Source organism: Gavia stellata, chromosome 16, assembly GCF_030936135.1.
Source record: "Gavia stellata isolate bGavSte3 chromosome 16, bGavSte3.hap2, whole genome shotgun sequence".
In the NCBI taxonomy this organism is placed as follows: Eukaryota; Metazoa; Chordata; class Aves; order Gaviiformes; family Gaviidae; genus Gavia; species Gavia stellata.
The window spans coordinates 5438178-5458350 of record NC_082609.1 but is presented as its reverse complement, the minus strand read 5'-3'; the positions used below and the strand labels follow the sequence as shown (position 1 = coordinate 5458350).

The 20173-nt window shown below is 36.6% G+C and overlaps 1 protein-coding gene across 3 annotated transcripts in view; it reads left to right on the top strand.

The window, feature by feature from the left end:
* The window catches only part of FAM13B (family with sequence similarity 13 member B), a 51496-nt gene that overhangs the window by 14815 nt on the left and 16508 nt on the right, over positions 1–20173 (top strand). For all 3 annotated transcript variants that reach the window (XM_059825164.1, XM_059825165.1, XM_059825163.1), the window contains exons 5-12: positions 2112–2289; positions 2913–3057; positions 5711–5868; positions 12606–12647; positions 13672–13827; positions 15777–15912; positions 16143–16166; positions 19735–19802. In XM_059825164.1, the coding sequence (XP_059681147.1) occupies positions 2112–2289; positions 2913–3057; positions 5711–5868; positions 12606–12647; positions 13672–13827; positions 15777–15912; positions 16143–16166; positions 19735–19802 (907 nt within the window). The remainder of the gene's footprint in view (positions 1–2111; positions 2290–2912; positions 3058–5710; positions 5869–12605; positions 12648–13671; positions 13828–15776; positions 15913–16142; positions 16167–19734; positions 19803–20173) is intronic.

Sequence of the window (20173 nt, the reverse complement as noted above, 5' to 3'; positions counted from 1 at the left end):
TCTTATACTAAAATTAGAGTTTTGGTTTCATCTAGTCAGGTTTTGGCTTTTGATGTTTTGACTCTCTGATAGACATATCTCAGTTAGTTTCCAGAATTACACTATCAGCTGCATTTTAGGTAGAGGAATTGCTTACAGAAATGCAGAAGGTGGTAGTAATTTTGGATCCATGTGATACTTCTGAAGAGGGAAAATACCAGCAGGCCTTCCGTATCGTAAGCTTAGTTCTCAAAACAACTTAGTTACACAGCAGCGTGTGGCCTATATACATCTTTTGAGGCTTGTTCCATGCAGGCCTGATGGTGGTTCCTTGTGGCAAGTGATTTTAGTCATTGAGGTGTGAATTTGACCCCAATATGCTAGGCCAAAAGTGTGTGTCCATGGTTTACTGCCAGAGGACTTCAGTTACAGCTAAGAACATTCTCACTATAGGTCTCTGGCTGTTGTTTAGAACCTACGTTTTAGTACAGATTGGTTAGACAACATCTATATGTATATGTGCAATGTGGACAAACTATCACCTCTCGCTGGCTTTCTTTTGGAAGGTCTACTTTATGAAAGTATTTTTTTAAGTTCTCTTTTGCTGTTCTGTTTCCTTAAACATGTTTCTAGAGTGAAAGCTAACAATAATATATTCATTTTATTGTGTTACTGTGTTGAGAGAACTATTTTTCTGTGCCTGGTTACTTATATTCAAATACTGTAGATGTTTGACTGTTTCTGAGCAAGTGAAGCCCTGCACAGTTACTATTTGGTATTACTGTACATACACAACAGGGAATTTACTTCTTTGATTTGATATTAAGGACTAGGATGTCTCAGTTCTCTCATCTAGAGAGGCAGAGTGACTGCTCATCATCTTCAAACATCCTTTTCCCTTTCAAACTGATCTGAGAAGAGTTTTCAAGAGAAAACTTCCTCCCCCTCAGAAAGAAGGGGAGGCCTGTTAGTATCAATTTTTCTCCCATTTTGCTTTCCTGACATTTCTCTTCCTTTATGTGGGATTTCTCTTTTAGGTACAAACAGTTGTAAACTCTTTGAACCTTGTTGCCTGTAAGGCCGATAATGTAACAAATGAGATTTATGGAGAGATATTTTGATGAAGGGTATAGTTAAATGCAGGGTGAGAATGAAGAAGTTTTATGGCAACCCTTTTTCAGGTCTGAAATTGAATCAGCAAGCTTCAAGCTGAGTATGTGTTAAGATGATTGCATTGAGGTTGCTTGCATTCATGGGTTAAGTATTATAAAAGGAAGTAGACTGTTGAGAATGGGATGCTTGTAGAGGAAAAAGTGTCCAAGTAGCTTGTCTGAAATGGGGAGAATTTAACTAGCTTTTAAGTTAGCTTGCTATCTCTGGAGCTGTTGCTGTCTCTAGAGGTCATCTGCAAAACAATTGTTATGTAACAGTGGCAAAATGAAAGGATACAGAGGAGGTAGCCCTATGTCATCAGAAACTTGAGTGAGCATTAATTGGGGTAAACATGCCGAAAACTACTGATTGGACTTGCAGGGGAGAATACGATGGAAATCATTGGTTTAGGTTATCAATTTCTGCTTCATAGAAGAAATTAAATTTATAGTTTAATTTATCATTAGGGAAAGTAATCTGGTGGTACAGTGCTATGGAAACCAAGACTGGGGAGGGGTTTTTTTTATGTTCCCCTGCCTCTTCACCACCCCTCCAAACCTCTGACATCACTGAAGAAGAGTGACAGAATAGGAAATGAGTTAGCAGCCTCTCTTGGAAAGATCAGAGAGGAAGAGACTAACCCAGAGACTGAAATGAGAGGATGAGATGCTGGGACAGATAGATTGTTAGGAAGTACTATCACTGTAAGTACCCTTCAAATACGTGGGCTAGACCCTTCAGTTTTTGCGTTTGGGGTGGTGGTTTTTTTTTTTCCTTTTTCCATGGAGAAATTTAGTATGATAATCTCAGACCGAAGAAATGCAAGTCAAATTCTGACATTTTAGGCTGTGGTCTGACCAAATTAGTTGTACTTCAGCAGTTAAGTCATTGTTGTCAGAGTGAAAAAGTTGATCAATATCGAATGTGAAAAAGTGGATATTTTATTTCTGTGAATAAAATATTTTTATTACATTTTTCAGATTATAATAATGAAGATGAATTTGGAAGAAAGTTGAGGTTCCTCTTGCAGCAGCTTCCACCTGTTAATTACAGTTTGTTAAAGTTTCTGTGTAAATTTTTAGCTAATGTAGCATCACATCATGAAGAAATTTGGTCGGCAAGTTCTTTAGCTGCAGTCTTTGGCCCAGATGTTTTTCAGTAAGTTTGTTATAAAAGTTCGTGCAGTTTTTTTATGTGAATTTGACAATGTACATCTGTAGTCTAAAGTCTTTCCTAGTCCCGGAGTAACAGGAGCAAGTACACAATATATTTTGTGCAATATCTTTCTTTCTGTGTGTGTCCGTTCCCCCCCCCCCCAGTTCTGTTGTACAATTTTTGCTCAGATTTAAACAATAGCTTGTCTGTGAGCTATGGCGTTAGAAACCGCTGATTTGATTGTTGCATTACTGTAATTATACTGAAGTTCAAATTTTTGAGAGTGTATAAGATTACTATTTGTAGCAAGAAAGCAGTTCTGGGAGAAAGCTATTAAAGTACAAACGTATACTGGGGTTTCCTCTCTACAGGAAAATACTTGAATTTTAAATATTCCTCATGAAAAATTGACTAAATACTTGTTACTTCATTGCTTTTAAATATAAACTAGTATAACGCTTTATAATGCACTAGTGTGAAGACACACTTAAAGTTCTGTGTGTTCAGAATGGATTAGGGATAATGGTGTGAAGTGTAGCCCTTAGTCATAGAAGTCACTCACAGGAGTTCTTTGGGGAAACAGTTGGATTTAGATTTTGAAACTAAAACAGTGTTGAAATCCTTAGCATTTACACAGATGTGGAGGATCTGAAAGAACAAGAAATAGTTAGCAGAATAATGGCGGGACTTCTGGAGAACTACTATGAATTCTTTGAAAATGAAGAGGAAGATTTTTCATCTACTAATGATTTAAGCTCAATAACTGAGCAGGTAAGAATATTTTAAATGGCAATATGTTATCGCTTAAGTATCTGTTATACGCATTTATGTTTATGAAAGGTATGTTGAAATGTAATTTTCTTTAGTATTCCTTTTGGTAGTTTCTTGCAAACTGACAAAACCTGGTACTTCCTTAAATGCATTTTCTTAACATAGGTATGCTTGTGAAATTGTTGCTTTGTAGTAAGTGTAGCTATGCTATGTAGAAAAATACGTAGGAACTAAACCAACAATGATTTCCTGCCCAACTTAGATGTTGTTATGCTATATAAGCAGTATAGCTTTTTAATTACCTTTGTAGGAATGGAGAACTGTTTTTTAAGCGAATGCAGAACCACGCTGTTGTTGATCTTGGTCAATAATATTTCTAGGTGCGTTTCACAGAAACATGCAGGGTCTTGCATTCCACTTGATGGTGTTATCAATGGTGTTTCCCTATGCTAAAATTTTTGCATGGTGTTGCTGATTCTAAGACTTAAAAATATCATCTTGACATTAGTGTAGGAAAGTGTTGAAATTAGAGAAACAGAATTGAGTAGAATAGAAATACTCTGGGTCGTAGTATTCAACTGCCAGCATTGGCAGATTGATTCACCTGTCCATGTGAGTGATGGTATCCATTATCACTTTTCTGCCTTTCCTCACAACAAATTTAACTTTGTGAAGTAAAATACCATGCCATGCTGGGATAAATAGAGATGGAGAGTTGTTAGGGAAATGAAAATGTGGTATTGTGATACTACCTTCTTCTGGCAAATATTTTTAATGCTAACAAGTCATGGTATATAAGTGATAATGCACGGAAGAAGTACTTTTTGTATCGTGAAAGCCAAGTTCATGGATTATTAATAAAATCTTGGCTCAAACCCTTCCTCAGAAATACGGAAAGCTATAAACTGAATTTTCTCATTTTCAGTTGGCTTAAGAAATGATGTGTTTTCTTTAAAGAGGAAAAAGGGTAAATAACCAGCAGTTGCTAAGGAAGGTAACAAGAAATACTGAATCTTTAAAGCCTAACTATCCCACAAACCCCTGCTCGAGCAAGACAGGCAAGGCAAATACCAGGGCAGCTGGTTGCTTCCTTTTTCACTGCAGTAGACGCTTCACCCATTGGTCTGGTCTGCCAGGCGTGGGCAGCAAGTTCTGGATTGAGCAGCTTCTGCTCTGCTAGCTCTTCTAGCAAAGTGCTGCAGCTTTGCAGTGTTTGCTGTCTCTTTAGCTCTTTGCAGGAACATGTCTAGCACTGAGAACTGACACAGCCCTCCTGTGTGCAGGAAGCTGTTAAATAAAGCTGGGCTGTAACATCTGCAACTGGAGGCTGAGGACTATCGCCTGAGGTTGGGATGGCTGCTCTTTAAAGTACAGTTAGTTGATCTGTGCTCTCATGCTTTGAAATTACTGACTTGTCTGTGGGTTATTATATGTTTTAGCAAAAGGGTTGCCCAAGCCTAACAGTCTGTGTGGTGTGTGGTTTTGTTTTTGTTTTTGTTTTTTCCCTAAGTTTGAGGCCTGGTGGGGTGTCCCTTTAATTTTGTGGTGTCTCCACCAGATGTCAACAGTGCACTTCTGTTGGGTCATGCTCCTGCCCGGGCTGGTGCAGTGGGGTGCAGAAGGGCTCCTGTCTGCACTGGGCACAACCCCACTGGCAGCTGACTGTGTGCGGGTGGGCTTGCCCTTGGTTCACTGGCGTGCCCTCTTGCAATGACAGGGGAAAGTCCGGGATAGATAACGTTTCTTGCCCTGAATGTAGTGCCATATAACATATCACACCCCTCTTAAATGCATACCTCCTCTCTGCCTTCTGGGTAGTCTTAAACTTCTGAAGTTTCAGTTTTTCTTAATTCAGTTGTTTTGTTTTATACTTGTGTGGCAGATATTATAAAGTGTATTTTCTTGAGGCTGCTGCTGCTACTTTAATTCTTAGGTTTGCAAGTTTAGGAGATCAGTAATCAATCACAGAGTGGTTTTGCGACTCACAACTTCATTGTGTTTACCTTTTTATGTTTTAGACATAGTTGCTTTTTGAAAAATGAAGGTGGTGTATTGAATTGTGCGTTGGCTATATTGTTCCAGTTGTTAAATTGGCTATATTTTACTGCTTCAGTAAAAACATCTGTGTTTGGAAACAAAGAAACAGAAATAGACAAGGGGCTTCAGAAACTTACCAATGCTCTTGCTCTTACTTTTGCCATTATAAGTATTCATTCAGTACTTTAAAGTTTGGATTCTTAGACTTCTGCATTGCCTTCTATAGAAGGGCTTGAAGATGCTTCTCGTATATGAGTAAGGCTACCTATGGAATAGAGGAGAATTATCTGTCCCTGTTTTATATGTAGAGGAAGAAAGGTTCTGTGCCTTGTGACTTCAGTGAGGCTGGGATTTTGTTGGTTTTTGATCCTACTTGTATTCTGTTACTGCATCAAAGGTGCTTCTCTTTTCAGTTTTTGTCCAATGATTCAAAAGGGTTTTGTAGCTTTTTATGATGTGGAATGTATGGTTTTACATAAAAGCAAGTATAATGTGCCTGTTTTTCTAAAATTGAAGAATTACAAGTATGTTGGTTTTATACGTGTTACGCTTTTAATTCCTTGGACCCCTTGAAAGAACTTTTCAAGCCATTAACTGTGATTAATCTTTTTATTAGATAAATGATCTCTTGGAAGAGGAGGAAGATGTAAAGCTTGAGCAGTCTGAAGAACTTCCAGAAGATGGCACAGAGAAACCTGTTGAAAGGCCAGCTGTGGTGCATCTAGATATGACAGGGAGTCTCTCGGATTCCAGGAGCGTTACAGCATCAACAAGGTAACTTGTTTCTACCTTGGAGTTTGGATTTAAAGTTTGGAGTATAGTCTGTTCTGTCTGAGAGAGAGATGATGTCAGGCTTTTGAGATAAGTGGCGGTGTCAACAAACTGAAGCTTTAGAAGTAGGTGCAGTTCTTGTAGTAGTAAAATATGGAATAAAATAACTGTTCCCAAATTCAGAGGAGAAATGCCTGTAGAACTCAGATTGGATTAACTATGGTGATTTATGCAGAGGAAGGGGAAAAAGGGCATACTTTAGTGAAACTGTAAAGTGGTATTTAAACAGTAAATTTTGTAGCAGAAATATAAAAAGAATCTGAATATTGGTAGATATAAACCCATTCTGTACCATCTTTCCACCCACCACTCCCTTTCAGTGGGAAATCCTAGGACTATTTCTTGTCACGTGCTAGTGAGCAGAGATGTGTCCTTACCTTACCTGACCCTAATTCTTTTCTAAACCTGTGAGAATTTGTTTGTCCAGGTTTTTTTTTATGCCCAGTTTGGTCAGGTGTTAAATGAGGGAAGTACATTCTTATTTCACCAGAGTACACTGGAATATATTTTATAAACCGTTGTAATGAAGACTGTAGATGTAATTGCCTCCTAAAAATATGCTAGAGAGAGAAAACACCAGGGACGAAGAACAACTATGTATGACCAAAAGGATAGTGGAGAGCAAGTGGGATAATATTGACCATTAAGGATTTTTAGGTTGGAATTTAGACGTTCTAGAAAGGCCTTTAGTAGGAGCAGTGCAGAGGAAATCTTGAGGACTTTAAAGATGGCATTCTGTAGGGTTATATGTGAGACTTCATAGAATGGGTTGCTTGCAAAAAAACTTGTCCTTAATTTGAGTTAAAACGAAGGCTCTGGATACCCTGTTTTGTGAAAGTTGACTTGCTAATATATTAGTAAAACACATGAAGATCCTTCTTCAGTTAAACTCTGCCAACTAAATTTGTCTCGGAGGCTGATGTTTCTTTGTCATATAAATGTAGGAGTGACATGACTGGCACCTATGCACAAGTTGAGGTTTAACTTGTTAACTGCATTTTAGAAAACCGTTATTAGAAAAATGCATAGAAAGCCAAGGTCTCGCACTGTCCAAACAGGTACAACGGCTGCTGAAGCTGGAGGGACCTGTGTTCCCTGTCTGAGAGCCAGACTGTGCAGAGGGATCTGTTTGGATAGGCTCTGCTGGTAGAGAGCTGTGAGCAAGTTTGGAAGTTGCAGAGTGTAACACAGGCAGGAGTATTGGAGTGGCAGTCAGCTTTTAATTAAGACCAGTTCTCGTAAAGAAGATGTATTAACTTGAAATGGTACTTCTATTTGAGAGCTTATTTGCACTTGCTTGTAATATACGGGTTTGTTTTACTTGCTTGTAGTACACAAGTTTTAATTTTTAAGGCTGCTTTTCTTGTATTACAGTTTACACAGCTCTACAGCAGGTGTTAGGTATAGGCATTGCATGTAAGAACTTGTAGGGACGGGTGAGGAAGGATCTGTAATAAGAATGTGACTAAAAGCAGAAGAAATGCAGGGAAAATCACAAGTAAGTTTACTGCCTAAGACTGAGTAGTCTCAAGAATGTGGGTTTCAGGTTGAAATCTGTTCAGCTGCGTGGCTGCACACTTCCTTCTACTTCATTGCAAGAATTTGTAAAATATAAAATAATGAGAGAAACATAATTGTGTTTTGTAATTTAAATTATATTTTAATAGTTAATTATCCTTGTCAGCAATAGAGCTGTTTAGTTGGAGTTAAATTAAAAAAAAAAAAAGTTGCTGCAATTGGAATTTCTACAAAAGTGCTCCTTCTTCCAATTAAAGTTTTAAAGCAATTTAACTATACACAGGTATTTAGCTGCTTGTGGAATGTGTAAGCGCAGCAGTAGTGACAACCTAAACATGTCTGAGAGTTTAAATTTTATAGCCTGAAGAGAAAAACGTTTTTACTCAGTTTAGGGTTAATTAAAAATTAATAGGCATTAATTATGGTTGGCATTTTACGTGATTTGTGGGGAAGGATAAGGAGGAATCCTGTAGAAGAAGAAAGAATTTTGACTGTAAAACCAGAACAACTGCAGGAAACATTAAAAAAAAAAAAATTAGAGAATTACAAAGTATGCTTTATGAAACTTTTAACCACTGTAAATACTGCAAATATTTTTCCAAACTTAAAGGCTTTCATAGTATGCATTTAATGGCATTTTTTTTGGTTTTAGTTTCTTGAAGTAAAAAAAAAAAAATAAAAAAAGCAAATGTTAATGCAGGTTTATTGGGATGTTTGTCTTGACACAGGGCCCCCCTTCCTTATAAAGGAAGAAGGAGGGGAAGTGGATTTTAAACATGATTCTTGCAGTTCCTTAACCTGTAGTTTCGTTGCCTCTTTGCTGTTATCAGATTTTTGGGAACCTAATATCTGTATATTTTTGGTCTCTTCGTGGAGAGAAGGAAAAGAATGCTGGGGTTGCACGTTCCGCGTGTTAAAGATTGGTTATCTTGAGTCATACAATGGGGTATATGACCTTCCTTCTAGTTATTTGGACTATAACTTGCTCATAATTTTGCTTGCTTTTTTTTCTTTACTCTTTCTGCTTGTTATTTCTGAAACATATGACCTTCATGCACTGCGTGGTGTTAATTTGACTTTGAGCGTGAGAACGATCTGGTGAGAATGTGGATAATCATTAATGCAGTTTGATTTAGTGACTGCTTGAAAATGGTATTTAAAATAAACCTGTTGAGTGATCTTTCAGCCCGTTACCCAATCAGGGAGCATTTGTTGCACACAAGTTGATATTGTGTATGTAAAGGAAACATCGTATTCTCCCTTATCAAAAGTCTTTTCACCATGGCTCTTTGGGTTTTGCTGTTCCGACTTTTGGAGAAAAGAATTACTAACTCAGCATTGCAGCTGACTTTTAAGACGTGCTGTTGAAATAATCACTTTAGAATCCTTCTCTGTCATTATTCCAAATTTTTCAGCACTGTGCTTTGCCAAGCAGTATTTGCTTTACTTTTTGCAGTTCATCTCAAATATTGTCAGTCAAAAGCCTAATATAAAAACTCTTGATACGTTCTTTGGGCTTTTCAAAATTATGTGTGTAAAAATATGAGATATGACAAGTAGTAAGTTCTGTAAACAGTTTGCTTTATCTATATTAAATGCAATGACAAGGGCGAGCTCCTCACTGCTTATGTGATATTTTTGTTAACCCTTTTTTGTTTTAGTTAGCTCTGATCAATGAGAGAGAGGCAATAATATTAACAGCAACAAAGTGAGGCAAAATGCGTATGTAGTAAGGCTAACCAAATACAACAACTGTCTGAATTGCTAGAAAATATATTACTGATTTAGTTTAGTGCTCTCTTTAACATCCAAATACTTGTCCTTACTTCCATCCTAGAAAATCTGTGAACAACATGTTAGGAAAGCTTTCAAGTGTTGATTGGGCAGCTTATTGTCAGGAGTGACCTCATGTTGCAGTCTATTTCTATTTAGACTGCAGGGTTTAGTGCAGCACTCCAGAAGTACTGTTTGACAAGCAGCCGTTGAATCCCAGCAAGCAGTATGCATAACCAGCAGCCAACATCACGCTTTGCTGTTTTTCAAATGAAGCATTTTTACATGAAGTGCTCATTTGGGATAGCAAAAATAATCAGAATGGCCTGTAAAGTTCTGCTGCACAGGTAAGTATATGAAAGGAAAATGTTGCTTTGACATGATTGCAAATAAGACTTTTTTTTTAACTTTAAAAATATGTGAGATTAAATGTATTTTGGAGATATTGTGAAAGGAAGTAATGTCACAACTGATTTTCTTTAATGAGAAATAAGGATCTGTGTACAGTTAGTAAATTACCGAGAAAAATTTTGAAATGTTTTATCTCTAGTTAATGTATTTTTATCATATCTCAAGGTATGTTTTTACTGGGACTTTTTATGGATAGGGAGACAGTGCAAAAGGGATTCTTGGGAGTGGGTTAGCATTATGAAACAAAAGATGTTTACCTTTCTGTGTCTTGCTGTGTCATGCTGCATTCAGGTTCTGTTGTAGCAGTATAAATTACAGCTTTTAAAAAGTATCCTTGAACTGTGGTACATCGGTTCAGAAGTTGTAATGTATTTTCAGCTAAGAGCGATTGACACATTTCTTTCAAAAAGTGCTTAATTGCTAAAGTGATTAGTTGAAGATGTAAGATATTCTTCACGTAGTAAGAAGATTCTTCAGGCTTTGCAATACTGCTGATTTATGCATATCTTTTACTGAGTACCTCTAATGCATCTAAAGGTGTTTAATAAAAGCACTGGTGAACGATCCTACGCTGGGGGCTGAAGGTTATGCAATAAGACGGAAAATTTTCTTGTAAATCATGTCTGAAATCTTATGGATTCTTTGGAGATGAGTTTGATTCTCCCCATTCTTGACACAGTTCCTTATTGTCTCAAGTGGTAGAATAAAAGGATTCCAGGTCATCACAGTTTCCTATAAATAGTATTTGTACTTGTGCCCTTGACTGAATTTTTTTTGCTCTCTTTTACAACTAGAGTGTTGCAGTGTTCTGTGCTCTGATTGCCTTTTTTTTTTTCTTCCCAATTTGTCCCAAGAGTGACTGTGTTTTAACAGTAAATTGATTTCAGTGTATACAATTATGTATCAGTACTTTCAGAACTTAAGCATACCTTTTTTAATGCAGCTTTTGTAGAACCTTCTGAAAATACTGAGATCGGGTACTTAAAACTACATTTTTAGTGTTTTGAAATCTTACTGGCTTTTTTGCTGAGATTCGTGCTCATGCTCCTCCTCTCTTTTATCTTGTTCATGAAGCTGAACTTACAGCTTCGTCTTCATTTTTTTTATTTCAAGTATTGACAAAACAAAATGTGTTTATCAGAAAACTTACTTTGTACAAGTAGTAGGGCTATGCTGAACTTCTGTGCACAGAAATACCAATGAAATGTAAATATTTTAAGTTACCATTTATTTGTTTGAAAGAAAAAAACCTAAATGCCCGTGTGTTCACAGTCAGTTGTTTGATCCAGCAGCTTTGAAATTAGTGGCTACAAGATCTGGCTTCGACATCAGGTGTTTTAATTTTCCAAAGCTATGTGGCAGTCTATTTTGAAATAGTAGTTTAGAGCTGCCTGTTCTGTCAAAGCATTTGAAATAGATCTGCTTTGTTTTTTTTGCCTATGCAAACAGACACACAAATAAACTTGATTCAAAATCAAGTTTCTGTTTAAAAACAAAAAAAAGAAGAAATTAAGAACTCCTGTGAGCACCTGTTTTGTTCAGTTGTTACACGGTGGTGTTTAAATACAGTGCACTTTGCCATTGGCCCAGTACAAGTTGTAAGGTGAAAGGGCATAATTATTTTTAAATAAATACTTTAACTGCTTTCCTTATCAGCTAGTGTTTAATTAAAAGTCCTTTCTTGCTTGTGCTTCATCGACTTGAAGGAAGAAAAAATAGAAAGACTGCTTGAGGTGGTCTACTTATCTTACCTCTCTGGTGGTGGAACTACTGATAAACTTGATAGGGTCTAACAAAGATATTCCTTGCTGTATTAAAACTCTTCTTGGGTAAGCGGAGAGACCGTCTACATTTTTTAGTGCAAGCAAGGCTAATATCAGTCAAAACTATCTCGCAGAGGTAGTACCTGTTCAGTTCTCCAGTGGAGTGGAGAGTTGAGTTTATGCATTCATGAAAATAATATTTAAAATAAACTTTGGCTGCCAACAGTGTTGTTGCAAGGTAAAGAGTAGACTAAAACTTTGTTTTTCAGCTTTTTGAGCTTAGTTATATATAATAGAAAGAAAAAGCGTTTGTTTACCTCCTCCCCATCTCCTAGAGGAAATTAAGTTAGTATTTATTTTTTTCTGAATAAGATCTGTAACTTGCAACTCATTGCCATTTGCAGTAGTTTTCTTCTTTTATTTCATTCTTAGCATATTTACTGTCACTTTGTCTAAAATTTAAGTATTCTGTTTATAATGACAGAATTTTGATCATATTAATGGAAAATTGTAGAGGGACCACATACGCATGAGTTAACTTGAACTTACTTGGGTTAGGCAGGCTGATTTCCACCCTTCCACCCCGCCTAGGAGTTTAACATTCTAGGCTGAAGTGTCTTGTGCTAGGAGGTTTCCAAATGCTTTACAAATGGCTAACTCGTGTCTCAAAACCTCTGGAAGGTACCCGCCTTGCACTTGAAATGTAGCTGTCCTTGGAGAGTGCTGCGGATCTGTTGAACATTGCAGAATAAAGTTATGCAACAGTCTGACAGGCAGGGAAGAATCTCTGTGAATTGCAACTGTGGAGGAAAGCAGAGTAATTTGGAATTTGCTTTAGGCAGCAAGGTTAAAATCTGCATTCTTAAGCAAGGTGTCAGGAAGTCTTTGGAAACGAAGTGATTAGTATTTCCCATGGGAAAGGCCGTACATCTGAGAGCTTATAGCTGCATAATATACTGAGTATTGGCTTTTGAGAGACAGAAATCTGCATTGCTACTTCTACAACTTTCTGTCTTATGATGGCATTCTTTAAGATTTCTTCATCTAAATAATAAAGGGGCAGCAAATAAGTGTTTTCTTATTTATTCTGCTTTTATTAGCCGCATTAGGTGCAGTCTTTAAGTATTTTCTAAGTTGCTTTCTGTTGACTTCAAGACTTTTATTTAGTGTGATAAGTTTTTGCATTACATTAACTTTATTTCTTTTTTATTGCAGTGCTCATATCTCTCCGATAAGTATCTTGCCAGCCTCTGCAGAGTAAGTATAATGAAAATATGTTTGAATTGTGCTGTTACTAGAACATGCATAGAAGATAATGTCTTCTTTCAAGAAAAAGAAATGCAGTAGGTTTGATGATTACAGTTACAAATGAAGATATTCTAGTGTGAAGTATTTCACTTGTGGCATTTAACACTAACGCAGGAAAAACCTAATGGTCTCAGTGTTATTGACTGCAGAAGCATGAGAGCACAGTATGGTAGAATCTAGATTCCAAACCACTTTGGTTTTATACTTAGATATATCATAGGTGTTTGACTTTATGATAGCATTCACACTGTGTTTTTAGCACTGTTTCTGGTTGTTAATATTGAGTACAGTTCAGTGGAATTGCGTGTACAAATGTGGAGGAAAAATAAGTGCACAATTCCAGAGATAAAAATGGGGTAAAATAGTTTGATTCTTAAGGGAGGATTTTTTAATAGACCTAATTGCGTATTTTGGATGAGCTGACTAAGAAGTGCTCAACATAGTAGTCTGTTTTTAAAGAATGCTGTTCTCTTCTTGATTTATCTTTGGGTATATCCTGTGTGTCCTTCATCAGGTCCTTCATCACTTGCTCATTGTCTCTGCTTTTTATTGGCTCTTGCCTTTTAAGATTACAGCCCCGTACAGGAGCTGTGCTGAAGTGGTGGTACCTGCTCCAGGATTGACTCTAACCTGTTACAGACACAGGATTTTACTGTCACATTAATATATTAGACTTCTATAAGTTTTTGTGTATAGTTATTAAAAAAAAAGTTAGTCATTGTAATATGTTGATTACTCTGAAAATACTGTTAATAGACTTCATAATACTTGATGTAAATGTTATGAAATAAAATATAGTAGGTGCAGTAGCTTCCACTGTCTTTCTGGAAAAGTTAGTCTCTTTTTGCCTTGAAGTATTTGTTAACAAAGATTCCTGTCATGTGTAAAGTTTGTTATCTCTGCCTTTCTGCATAGTTGATAAATGCAAAAGGAGCGTTCTTAATAAGATTTTTCTGTCTTTTTTTCTTTTTAGCATTTTAGAAAGAACAATTAGAGCAGCTGTGGAACAGCACCTTTTTGACCTGCAGAGCAGCTTAGATAATGATCTTAAACATATACAGCAACACAGACTGGGCTGTAACAATGAAGCAAAAAATCCCAGCGGGGATGAGGAAGGATCTAACAACCAGTAAGATTTTTTTTTTGTATCTGTAATGAGTTCCAAAGGATTGTGTATCTTAACTCTTCCAAAACAAACTCCCCCAGTCCCCCACCTCAACCCAAACCAAAAGTTATGACTTTTGCTATTAACATCAACTTGTCTCATGTGTTAAACCAAATCAGCTTCCATCAGTTGCCAGTAATCAACAGCCCTTGAAGCAAGTATTTTAAATTGACCTTATAGCTAAAAATGTTGTGACCTATAACTGCTTCACTGCTGAATTCTGTGCAAGTAGCACAAGAACTTAAATTTACCCCAGTGCTTTCATTCTTGTCTCACTGATGTTACTTATGACAATTTCATCATATAAAAGCTATTGTAGGTACTGTTTCAGTTTCTTTCCCCTATCTTTCCACGTTACCATAGCTATTTTTACTGCTCTGGCTGCCAGTGTCAACAAAACACCTAAAAATGGATAGAGTGAGCACTGTGGGTTTATTTGCATGGAGTTTCAGCATCATTTGATTGGCTTTTATTTTTATTATACATCTTGCCATGTTATGGGTTTAGCGATTGCCACAGCAGCATTGAGAAGCTGGTACATTTTGGAGTTTTATTAAAAATAAATAGTCATGATTAATACCCAAACTCCAAAAATGTGTAGTTAAGTAGGACTTCAGTACCTAAATTACTTTGTTGTTCAGAGTTTGAAATACGCAAAGTATTCAGAGACTCGAATACTGTTTTCTAAATTGTTCAATCTTTACTATTTTTAGAAGTCTTATCTGTGACAAGAGGTCATAAAAGTAATCATCATTGCTGGTAATGATGAATTAAAACTGAGTTTTAGTGTTAGAGATTTAATGTCTTTGAAGTAATTTATAAGTAAGCAGGTAATTGCCTGAAAGACCTGTTGTAGCTGAATTCCTTCAGTTACAGCATAAGTGCTTTAAAGACTGGCTGACTTCACAGAAGCAGAGGCTAAAAGTACCATCACTGCAGGTTTGAAACCAATATACTCTTCTGGCACAGTGACTATTTCAAATGCTTCTGATCATCGTTCCACTGTGGATTAACCGTAATAGAGGATACATGATAACGTTCTTGAAACAGGTTGTCTGGGTCCTTTAAAGCAGTGCTGCCAGCAGACTATGCACAGGGCAAATACGCTGTTACATGAATAACTAAAAATTGCTGTGATCCAGTGCAAATTTCTTACAATCAAAATAATTGCTGGAATTAAGAAAAGAGAGTTAAAATGTTAAATTCCAAGCCATCCTATTTAGTGTATGTAAATCTGATAGAGGACGAGCATTTTTAAAAGTAGTTTGGAATTCTTGGTGAGCAAGGAGAAGGAAGGCCAGGAAGTCAAAGGCTTGTGATGAATTACAGAATCATGTGTTAACAGGGGTGGTGGCATGTAAAGAATATATGAACATAAATATGGTATAAGTTAGTTTTAATCTGTTACAAGCCTTAAGTTGAATTCTAGGAAGATTAGTTGTTAGAAATAATGGGACTTCTTGCTGGAGGGGAACGTAGTGATACTAGCTGTAAACTAGCTGGCTTCAACATTGAAAGGAGTGTAGCCACAGCAACTTCATCTAGTTGCGGTAGTTTCAATACGTCATTGCTTCTGGCTGTTGGCACTTCTATTCCTTAGGTCAGCATAGTAAGTGGGGGATGTATGCCTGACCCTTAATACATGAATCAAATAAATAAATTTTAATATGTCTATCACGTACTGTTGTAGGAAACCTCAGAAGTATATATAAACTACATAAATAATTAAATTTGCCTACAGGTGACTGAAATTATAGCTATTACCAGTATCTGGTCAGAAGAATTTTGTTGGGGAAAAAAACCAAAACCCAAGGAGGGGGGGGGGGGGGCGGAAAGCGTGGTAGCGTGGTGGTTTTTTTTCCTTTTAAAGGTGGAATAACAGGTTGCTAAAGTCTTTCTGTTCTTATCTTTAGGAATGATGTTACTGAAGATAATGACATTGGTAGCAGTGAGAACACAGGAGATTGCTCCGAAGTATTGGTTTGCACTGATTTAGACAGTGGAGCTATGAAACATGATACTGTAACTGAGGAAGAAGAAAGCATTCAGGTGAGAGGAATGTATATGAAAATCATAAAGTGCTGTGACTTGAGCAAAGTGCTTTAGAGATCCATGTTTTCCTAATAGCTCTGATGTAGCCTTACATTACGCTGTTGCTCTGTGCAGTTAATTGCCTTCTCTGCTGTGCATGTTTCGTAGACATGCACACTGAAATTTTTGTGTACTTTGGTGCAACTTGGTTGGACCCTGACTAATGTTTTTCTATTCGTCTTTCACAGGTATCAGCCCTTCCTTCTGCTCAGGTAAGTCAGTGTATCAGCAAGCACAGCACCGGTTAGAATAGCATCTGTGTTAGTAAAGGCTTCCTTAGGAGCAGAAGGTCTAGAGCTGTGACTGTAGCATAGCCCACAGTTGGTCACACCTTTTACTGTCTCAAGAAAGGGTAGAAGTAGCAGTCACCTTGAGACTCTGCAGCCTCTTGGCTATGCTTGTGCTAGGAAAGTGTGGTATTGTAATTAGCTAATTACAGCCTCTTCTCACTATTTCCAGTTTCTTCTGTGGTAGGCATAGATATCCCATTCTTTTCAACGCATCTTCATCTCCTTTCTAATTGAAAGAGGTTCTGTTACTTCTCCTTGGACCTCCTCACTTAGATATTTGACTTCTGCTGTGCTGATAGCTCGTGTCCCTCCGTACTGATCTGGTCACTTAGAATTCTTACACTTGAGGTGTTCACCAAAAGAAAAATGAAAGAAAATTAGACTTGTGACCCCCGAAGAGGCTCGACACTTAATGTTGTAATCTTGAACAGTATCAGGATTGACCATTTGTATTCCAAAGCAGAAAAATCTGTCTAGAGTGCTGCATGAGTACATACTAGGATGTGTGCTAACATGCCAGTAAAAATAAAATCCTTAATTGTGTTTTTAAAAAACAGTTTTGCTCAGAAACTACAATGTTAATGATACTTGAAGTTGCTGTTGAAGTTCAGAAAGCAACTGAAAATGTAAACAACAAACCACAGGATAATCAGGTGTCATAGATTTAATTTTGGCTTTGCTTTTATATATTATGCTTGAATTGAACAGCTTCATGTTGCTGAAAGAAGCAAGTATTGCATACAGTGTGAAGGGAAGCACAGTATTGTAGCAACTGTAAATGTTGAAATAATTGTTTGCCCTATATGACAAACATGCCTCAGCTTTGCTTTGAGCTGCAAATTATTAGATCTTCACATACAATCAAATGTGAAGGTTTGTTGTATGTACGGCCTGAATTTGTAATGATGGCCTGAACTGTACCAGCATTTTTTATTAGCGAGCAGACATCAGTCTCTCATTCAGGGTATCTTTATGCAATCAAGCAATGCTGTAAAATATGTGCTGACAAAAATGAAATCAAGTATAACAGTAATATGCTAGAGAATATGGTTTCTATCACTCAGTATGAAATAGCGCATATGCAGCTGTCAAAAAAGCCCTTCTAATGAAAAATTCAAATCTGTAGTTCCTTATTTGTTTGGTAAAACTTTTACTGCCATAAATCTAAATGATTAATTCTGTGGGTAGAGAGATTTGCTATACATTTGTAGAGAACTATCCACAATAGTTTTTAGCTTCTTGCCTGTGAGTCCATAAATCTTTCTGAGGGTTTCCTGAAAGATAACTAGATAAGCAAACCTATTGTTATAGACTTAAATTAACTAGAAGAATTTAATGGGTCTGTGAACTTGAAAAGATAGGAATGGATGCCTTAGCATAGTGAAACTGTGAGTCTTGTCTGGAATCTATGTTTTTATTAAAACAAAATGTTGCTGTAGTGGTTTTCGCTATTGTGTTGTATTCTTCTCCTAGTCTTCTGTTTGCTTTCATGGATCCCAAATCACTCTTTTGACTCACCTAACAAGCCAAATTTTTCAATTGTTCCTGCTAAACTAGCATATTGTTTTAGAATCTCATTTTGTAAATTAAAATTTCAAAGAATGCATTAATTGTCCAGGTTCCTCCTGAGGCATTAGTGCCAAATCTCATTATAATTATTAGATTATTATCCTATAGTGCAAAATACACAAAATGTGGTGTTGCAATTAGATGATATTTTATCCAATTCAGGTGAATACTATGTTTGCAAGAACTCTGCTGAAAGTACAGGGTAGAGTTCCATATTTCTGCCATAAGTCTTTTTCTGACTGGCTATTGTAAGTCGTCTTTTATTTGTAGTATTTGTTTCAGGTTTTCAGTCTTTTGACAATGAAAGCCTTTGAAAGCAATAGAGAGCGAGTTTCTCATATTAACTCCTAACTCTTTACTTCCTCCTGACTTCCTAGTTAAAATACATGCTGGGCTTTAGAAATCAAAACTCAGAAAATACAAATGTAGATGGAGAAACAAAAATTGCAAATTGGTGGCTTTTCAGTGCATTTTATGCAGTTTTAGTGGTTTCAAAGAACAGCTGAGAAATGTGAATTACACTTCTTATAAATTATGTGCACTTCAGAGTTCCAAGTACATTATCGTGCTAAGAATATAAAGGGGAACATGATGCTTGGGAGCACATGGTCATGTATAGGTATGCTTTTGTTGTTGTACCTGATGTCATTCTTGGCCTTTTTTGCTTTTTGATACATTTCTGTCCATTGATATCAGTGGTAAGGTGGCATTCTGGGGTGAAGTTTTGTTTTTTCAATGTTAGTTTCCACCTTCTTTTTAATACACCATTTCAAATGTTATTGGAGAGTTGTATCTTTCGGGGAGATGTTAAAGGGAAATACACTGATTCTTCTGTACGAAAGGAGTTTGAGAGGAGCGTGTAGGGTTTTAGGAAACAAAAGATGTGCACGTGAGCTCTCCTTTGGGTCTGAAATGGAAACAGAAGCAGCTGTTTCCACAACTGCAATAAGTGTGACCATGCAAGACTTGCACAGCTCATCTCCAGGGTGGAAATTATCTGCTGGAGTATGACAAATGCACTGTAATTAAAAATTGTTTCCCTGAATTGGAATTTGACTTGAGGACTGAAATAATGTAAACAGAATAATGGAGTTTTGTCTGATAAGGGCGAATATTACTGTCAGCAGTGTAAAACTGGCAACTGTTATGTTTATTTGAACTCTCCAGGTAACTTTATTTTATATTCAGATATTTTAAAGATCATTTGTGAGAACTGCTTGAAGTCTGAAACCAGATGTAATCTGTTATTTTAAAATTACATATTTTTTATTTCAAATTTCTTATATTCCCCCAAATAAGACACTTTTTGAAGAAATCAAGTACTGGGCTTTGGCATAAATGCTTAAAGTAGTCGGTCTTCCTCCGCCAACTTTTAGTGAACAAAATGGAGACATGTATTCATCTGAACTTGTTTTGTGAGATGGTGTCACAGAAATGCCAGCATTTCTTCATCCCCTTTCAGTTCTGTTGCTGCTTTATTTAGTAACATGGATTAGTAGCTCCTTTTAGAAAGTCTGTCAGACTTGTTTCATTTCATATATGCTGAGCACAAGTCTACATCTAACTCAGTTATTTTTGAGACTAGGATTTACTTACTGCCGTTATTTTAGTCATCCCAAACTTCATGCTATGACTGACAATTTGCAGTAGAACTGTTGGTGTTAATATTTAAAAGAAATAATAAAAATGGTTTGCCTGAAGATGGAAAGTCGTTGTCTGTCTTCTAGTGATTAAAACACCTGGTTACTGGCCTTACTTAGGTGTAAAAACATTGTATGGTTAAAAAGTATGATTTCTACTCTCACACAAAAAGCTGTGCTTTTAGTTCCTGAGGGTTTTTTGTGGTCAGTGATGATTACGGAAATGTTTTCAGCTGAGAATGCCATTCCTAAATCTTTCTAAACATACTTTTTGCCAACAGACTGCAGACGTATTATTGAAACCATGTGATAAAGATGCAGATGTTCATGGAGAAAATAATAGTGAAAGGTGTGTATTTTTTTTGTCACTTCCATGGCAGAATATGTAACTTCATTTTTGAAAAGTAAGTGTACCAAACTGCTGATTTGTGACAACACAGTATAGCTTAAGGGAGGTGAAACTAAACGTACAGCTTTTCACATGTGAAAACAGAGAGGATAAGATGGAGATACCTTTTTATGATGATGACATAAAAGGCGTGGGACTTTATGCACTTAGAAGAGAAAATAAGTACAAGCCTATATGATATATATCATGGGTTTTTTGTGAACAACCCTGTGCTCTGGGCAAGAGAAACAGAAGAAGAAAAAGTTATTTTCTTTAAAATATTTTGGCACATTTTATTGCTCTTAATGATTGAAGAATTAATGCTGGTGACT